The sequence below is a fragment of the Gracilinanus agilis genome, chromosome 3 (assembly GCF_016433145.1).
Source record: "Gracilinanus agilis isolate LMUSP501 chromosome 3, AgileGrace, whole genome shotgun sequence".
Lineage (NCBI taxonomy): Eukaryota > Metazoa > Chordata > Mammalia > Didelphimorphia > Didelphidae > Gracilinanus > Gracilinanus agilis.
In genome coordinates, this window is record NC_058132.1 from 165,656,846 (window position 1) to 165,664,650 (window position 7,805).

Here is a 7,805-nt window from a genome sequence, read left to right on the forward strand (position 1 = left end):
CCAGTGATGGGCAAACTACGGCCAGCCAGCCAGATGGGGCCCCCTGAAATGTTCTATCCAGCCTGAATAGCAAGCATGAGTTTCCCCCCTCCCAAGTTAGGAGGGGGAAAGTTGGGAGGGAAACAAGTAGGTTTTAGGGTCTTCTATTCATAAAATGAAAAATGTTGATTGATTGCATTCACCTACATTTATGAAATAATAGATGGCTTATACCATCTAATTTTCCCATGGATAAATAACAGAAAACCAATGCTATAGAGGAGAATACATGTAGCACAAGAGGGAATCAAGTGTTTATCAGTCAGAATCTGGTTCTCTTGATTCCCACACCAAATGAACTCCATTTTGTAACTGTTCTTTACTTTATCTCGCCAATAACTGAGGAAGAGAGTGTTTTGAGATTGGTTTACTTCCAATGTGACTTCTGTCCTTTCCTCCTAGGTCTCTCAAGAGAGAATGGCTTTGGAAAATGACTCTTCAGTGACTGAGTTCATCCTTGCAGGCTTAACAAATCAACCAGAGCTCCAGTTCCCCCTATTCCTCCTATTTCTAGGGATCTATATGATCACTATAGTAGGGAACTTGGGATTGGTCACTTTAATCAGTATGAATTCTCAGCTTCACACTCCTATGTATTACTTTCTTTTCAACTTGTCTTTCATAGATTTCTGCTACTCTTCTGTCTTTTCCCCTAAAATGCTAATGAATTTTGTCTCAAAGGAAAATGTCATCTCCTATTCAGGATGTATGGCTCAACTCTATTTCTTTGGTTTTTTTTCTATTGCTGAATGCTACTTGTTGACCATAATGGCTTATGATCGTTATGTGGCCATCTGTAATCCATTGCTGTATCATGTCACTATGTCTCATCACGTCTGTTCATGGCTATTAGGTGGGGCTTATATAATGGGGTTTGCTGGTGCAATGGCTCACACTGGATGTATGCTGAGACTGTCCTTCTGTGATGCCAACATCATAAACCATTATATGTGTGATATATTGCCCCTCCTCCAGCTCTCCTGCACCAGCACCTATGTCAATGAGCTGGTGGTTTTCATCGTTGTGGGCACTAACATCATAGTACCTAGTGTCACCATCTTCACCTCTTATGCTCTCATCCTGTCCAGTATCCTGAGCATCAGCTCCACTGAAGGCAGATCTAAAGCCTTCAGCACCTGCAGCTCCCACATAATTGCTGTGGCTCTTTTCTTTGGGTCAGCTTCCTTTATGTATCTTAAGCCATCTTCGTCAGGGTTGGCAGACCAGGGCAAAATATCTTCAATCTTTTACACGAATGTAGGGCCCATGCTAAACCCCCTAATTTATAGTCTGAGGAATAAAGATGTTCAACTTGCCTTAAGGAAAACCTTGAGAAGAATGTTTTCATGATGAAATTTGAATTCAAGAGCCTAAATTTTCTTTCTTTTCTTTTTTTTTGGTTAACTGAAGTTTTCCCAGAAAGAACTCTTTATGCTCAAATTCTTTTCTCCTTCTTACTGATTGTACCACATTCTATAAGGAGGAATTATTTCCTTTCATATGTTGGTAAAATTGTCAGTTTCAGAACAAATCAGAGCCAGCAACAAAACCAATCCCCTAGATTTAGGAACCAACCAGGATTTATTCTGCCGGCTAAAGACTTCCACTCAAATGGCTGGGGCTGGGCAAGGAAGGGAAAGGGAGGTTCCCTGAAAGTACAAAATAATTTTAAAAAAAAGCTTATATGGGTTTCAATTTATAGGCTGGAGATAAATTGGGTATGGGATATCTCTGAATTTGGAGAAGGAAATGGCAAGCCATTCTTGTATCTCTGCCAAGAAACACCCTATGTAGTAATGAAGAGTCAGATATGACCGAATGGCTGAAAAACTATCAACTATGGATTGCACAGGCTTTCTTAGGGGGGTAGGACTAGGAAAGGCCCTTCTTAAGGCTTTTTTGGGTAACTTTGCCCTAAGAGATAGGACTCTTTTGGATCCTTCTTGTTTCAGCAGAAAGGAAGTTCAGAGAAAGGCAGAACCTGCAATTAGCAACAGAGGCAGGGGCAAGATAGAGGAAATATAGACAAAATAGACTTGCCTTAGTTTTCTGGCTACTCTCAGAAAAATGGTACAATGGAAAGTGTGCTGCATTTGGAATTAGCAAATCAGGGTTTTAATCAAGAATCGTCTGTGTTCAGACAAGCCATTAACTTCTTTGACTCTCAGTTTTCTTGTTTATAAACATGAGATGTTTGGACTCAGTAGTTCCTTAGATCCTTATGGTTATAATTCTATGATCTATGACACTCTCAAAATGCAAATATCTCATTCAATCATATAAAAAGTCAAATAAAAAATTAAGCATGGTGTATCGCCCAGTCTCACCAATCAGTAATTCAGGAGGAGAATGCATGAATAGGTGGTTTTCTGGAAAATGACAATAAAATATCCAAATTATGTGTAATAATGTAATCTTCCCTCCACCATCCCAAGCAAGTCAGGTATAACTGACTTTATAGCCTCCTCAGAGACTTTGCTTTTGTGTTTTTTTTTCCTTATCAATATTGTGCCTGTATAAAAATGAGTTAGGGGTATAAAGTACACTTTGTTCCAAACATGAAAATCCAAAGAAATTACCTTTTAAACCTCTCCCTACCAAAACGCCTTTATTTCTAGGACCAGTTGCCTCTTTTGGAAGATAATATAGATGTTTGCTGGCTCCTAAAATAGACATTCTAGGGTTGTTTTAGCTCAGAAGAAAAATTAAACATTTCCAGTATGGTATAAAGGGAAGACAATTCATAACTGGAAAATGATGAGAAATAATGAGAAATAGACAACTAAGAGACACCAAATTTGAGGAAACATACATTTTCTGAAAAAAATTGTAGGTCAGGTTTTTGGTACTAGTTATAATACTTGAGAGTCTGAGATGAATTGATTTGCCTTTTAAACCTTTGCTGAGGGAAGTTTTCATTCCATTATCAGATTTGGCTGAATATCCAGAATGGAATAGGAATTTTTATTATTATATAAGACTGTGGGACTATGTGATTTGTTATCATAAGTTCTGATTACAAAAGGGAAGGAAGAAATCAAGCTTTGAAGATGTGTTTGGCATTTAAAGCTCTTCACAACCTCATTTCTTCCTACTTTTCCAGTCTTCTATGTTATTCCCATCCACTCACTGTAGTTAATCATATTACTTGCTCTTCAAGCATGGCACTGCCTCCAATCTTGATGCCTTAGTACTTACTGTCTTTGATGCCTGGAATATCCTTCTCACTCAAGACTCTGTAACTCAGTTCAAGTGTTACCTTCTACATGAATGCTTATCTGATTTCTTTGGTTGTTAGTGCCTTCTTTCCCCAAATTCCTTTCATTCACTTTGCATATGTGTATGTTTCCACCACATATGTATATAGAGACATATTTTTTCCACACATAAGAACATGAATTTCTAGAGGGTAAAGACTTTTCATCTTTGTATCCTCCCAACTAAGAACAGTGCCTGGCATATAAAAGGCCTTTGATAAATGCTTGTTAATTGACTGATTAATCTGTTAATGGAAATACCTATTTATCTGAACTAATTTTCATTTTGTTGAACAATAATTGTTGATATTCGACTCTAAATATCCTCAATGTAACCAAATTAAATTTTATTTTAATTTTGTAAATTTCTACCTTTTGTTTTTAAAAGATGCCCTTGTGAAAATTTTCATTGTTGATACTACATCACCTATGTTAAATGACCTTTAATTGATGAGATGAGAATTTAGAAATGTATCCATATGTTTTTCTAGTGATCAGTGTAATCAATGCCAACCTTATATGAACTGATATTACACTTGAAGTTTTCAATAATATTTATTCTTAAGCTCCTTTAAAATCTTTGTTGGAATACACATGTAAGAACTGGACTCCTTTGGAATAAAAAAGCATTGATGAGAATAATAAATAAAAAATTAGAACTCAATACTTCAGTGTTCATTAACCTGTGAGCATAAATTTCTGGGAAAGAACCCTATTTGACAAGTATTCCTGGGAAAGTTGAAGATCTATCTAAAAGAAATTGAGCTTAATTGCATACATTGTATACAATATTTTGTATTGTACATGTATACAAATTGTATACATGACCTCAGTATTGAAGAAGAGACCATTAAAAAAGATGGGAAATAATTGATATACTTTTTATAAGTATGAATATGAGATGAATTCTTTACCAAATATGGAATAAGGCAACTATAAGAGATAAAATAGAAAATTTCAATTCCATGAAATTGAAAAGATTTTGCATGAATAAAAAGTAATGCATATAAGATAATTAGGAAAGTGGTCAAATGAGAAAAAAAATCTTAAGTCTCAAATATATCTGATGAGAATGATATCCAAGATATACACTAATAACACAGATGTATGTATATTAAATATGTACATGTATACCATTGTATTTGTGTTGAAATGAAGGGCTTTGGGAATCTATCTGCCTCTCTCATCTATCTATCTATCTGTCTGTCTGTCTATCTATCTATCTATCTATCTATCTATCTATCTATCTATCTATCTCTTCCTTTACCAGAAGGAATATGGTCAAAGGATATGAACAGTTTCCAAAAGAAGAAAGAATTATGAACTATTAACAAATGAGTGATCCAAATCACTTATGAGAGAAATGAAGATTAAAAACTGTTAGACTTTTGCCTCACATTCTAATAGTTAATTGACAAAAATGAAAAACAATGGGAATAGTCAAAATTGGAGTAGTTGTAGAGAGATAGACATGCTAATTGGTGGAGCAATGAATTGGCCCAAACATTCTGAAAAGAAATTCAGAATTTTGTGAAGAGCATGACTAATCAGATCTGACTTGGAGTCAGGAAAACAAAATTAAACATTATTAAAATATTATTGAATATACATTTCCTCTTGTCATTTTTAATTCTGAACTTTTCCCTAAACATATATTTTGCACTGAAATATAGCTAATGATTTTGTGAAGCCAATCCTAAGTTTTTGTTAATAAATATGATGTTGTATATCATCTTTAAAAATTCTGTTATTTGCACACTTTAAAAAACTTTGAAGTAGGTTTTTAAATCTGTTTGAAATTATTCCACAAGAACAGTTTCTGTGGGTTCCAACTTATTTGTTTGACATATAGGGGAATATTAGTTTGTATGAATAATTGAATGACATCAGGAAATATGCAAATTTACCAGCTCAATTTCAATGAAAAATCTTTGCATCATTAGCCCGTCATTAAAGCATGACTATCATGATTTAGTAAGTTTTGAAAGCAAAATGCTTTTAATATAATTAATAAATAATTTGAAAATATTAATTATTTAATACTTTTGTTGCCCAGTTGTTTCAGTAGTGTCCAATTCCTCATGGCCACATTTGGGTTTTTCTTTGTAAAGATACTGGAGTGGTTTGTCATTTCCTTTTCCAGTTCTTTTTATAAAGATGAGGAACTAAGGTAAACAGGGCTAAAGTGACTTGCCTAGGGTCACACAGGTAGTAAGTATTTGAGGCTAGAGCTAAACTGATGAAGACTTGTCTTCCTGACTCCAGACTCTTGTCCCTTGAACTATGCACTTGCTCAATTTCTACGTACCTCATGTTTTTAAATTTTCTTTTTGTGTCTTGTATAATTTGCTGCAACAAGAATGGGATTGGTTGAAACTCAGCTTGGTACTTCATTCTTTCCAATATTTAATCTTGTCATTTATTAAGAACATGCTTGGATATTTAATTTTTAATTGACAAAATTTCAAATTCATTAATCAGTTAGCTTAAAACCTGTCTCAATTCATTAAATGTTATTTATTTAATCTTTCTCTCTATATTGGACCACTATCTCTTAGAATTAAATAAATATTCATTGTTGAATATTTAACTTATTAGTAATGATTTCAGTAATAAAACATAATTACTTATAATATTTTAACTTTGCCAGCATCACCTTGAACTCTCACTATGATAGATGATTTCACTTCTGCAAATATGATTTCATCATTCAGTTCACTGAAGATACTGATTATATTCTCTTAGTTGTCCTTTTTTTTTAAAGGTAAGAATGAAATTCATTATCTTGGGAAATGTTATATTAGTCATTTTCTCAGTCTCAATCCTCTTTCTCAGTCTATTCAGAATATGGGGGGGAACTAGAGTTTCTTAAAGCTTTTTCATGAAATTCTCATTATAATATTTCTTCATAATGTAATAGTTGATAGCTCTAAAAAGAACCATTTTTTCTATCCCTATACTCCACAGATTTCTTATAGAGCCTTATAGATAAAAGTTAAACCTGCACATACTTTTCCTTCCTTCATAGGAAGTGTGTAATTTGTATATGCTCCCCAGGGACTCTCTTTCCAACTTCCTATGTTCCTCTCACATTATCATGTGCTAACGTAGGGAGGATATAAGTTTTGTACAGCTCTCTCTTGCAGGTTCTTTACCCCTGATCACAGCTGGGATGTTGGGTGAGTGCCAGGTCTTTACTCAGGTTTTTACTTTTGTTCTTGTATTTTTCCTACTTCAAGTGATTATTAATAAATCTTACAAAATATAGTTCTTGGAGTTCTTGGATATTGATTTAAATCTTACATTTTTTGGTGAGCCATGAAAGGATGGAATCCTTGAATTTTTTTTTAAGAAAGCCTTTGAGTAAAGGATAGGGAGCAGATAAATTTTGCTCCTGCTGATAAGCCGCTTTTTTTTTTTGTGCTGTTTTTTTCCCTTCATTATTTTGCTAGCTGCCCTCCCTGGGGCTCCTGGGCAAAAGTGATAAGCCACTTCCTGCCTCTACTGCTGTCCAAAAACTATTGCAGTCTCTTGCCCAAAGATTCAGGAACCATTTGGAAGCACCTTATTTTTTCTGCATGGAGAGTGAAGTATAAATCCCCTTTCCCCCTTGGGTCTCAAGCCTGCATTAGTTGCTTTTTAGCAGAGGAACACGGCATGGAGCAGCCCCTTATACACTATCACCCCAACCACAGCCTGGCTATCCCAGGGGGGCTTCCATGCTCCTTGCTATGGGGGTGTGGGGGTGTGGACTGAGGTGTCACAGGCCACTTGTTTTGCACCTAGGGGGAGGGCAAGGAAGCTTACTCTTCCAAACCTCTTAACTTTACTCCTAGCCAATACATACTAGGCTAGTGCCACCTACAGACAGGAAGTAGATTTACAACCAATTTAATAATTAGATTTTTAAAAATGGCCTGAAATTCTCTCACTGGCTCTTTTTTATATCTTTGAAGCAGGCCCAGGAGAGATCTACATATCTCACCATTCGAGATGATTTTTGGACATCCCCTATGCAGGGTAAGCCTTTCTCTCCTGCTTACACATCATTATTAGTGAGGGACACTTATATTGCCACATATATATAGGATTTGCAAATCAAATTACGAGAACTCCATGAATCTGGAGCTGCTATACAAGCAGGACCTATAAATTTCTTGCTCCATGACTTGCACCCTAGTGACAAGGTATACATAAAGAACTTCCAGGTCACTGGGTCAACTCAGCCTGCCTGGGAAGGTCCATTCCACATGCTGTTAACCATTCCAACAACTATCAAAATTGGAGAAAAGAGCTCTTGGATCCATTGCTCATATGTGTGAGTGGGGTGAAGGGATGAAGGTAGGAGGATTGGAGGAATGGGAGAAAGGAGAGAGGAAGGTAGAGGAAGGGAAAGGATGGTAGCATCCCGGCAGGGGAAATTGATCAGAGCTCTTTGGGGCTCAAATAAAAGATTAGAGAGCAACTTAGGGCTTAGAGTAGCTAGGTTTTATTTTGATTAGGAAAGGG

General features: G+C 35.7%; 1 protein-coding gene across 1 annotated transcript; it reads left to right on the forward strand.

Moving 5' to 3' along the window:
• Positions 1 to 447: 447 nt before the first annotated feature.
• LOC123238943 (olfactory receptor 8B3-like) lies at positions 448 to 1,389 on the forward strand. Its single transcript, XM_044666199.1, has one exon. The coding sequence runs from the start codon at positions 457 to 459 to the stop codon at positions 1,387 to 1,389; it is 933 nt and encodes a 310-aa protein (XP_044522134.1). The 5' UTR covers positions 448 to 456.
• The last annotated feature ends 6,416 nt before the right edge of the window (positions 1,390 to 7,805 follow it).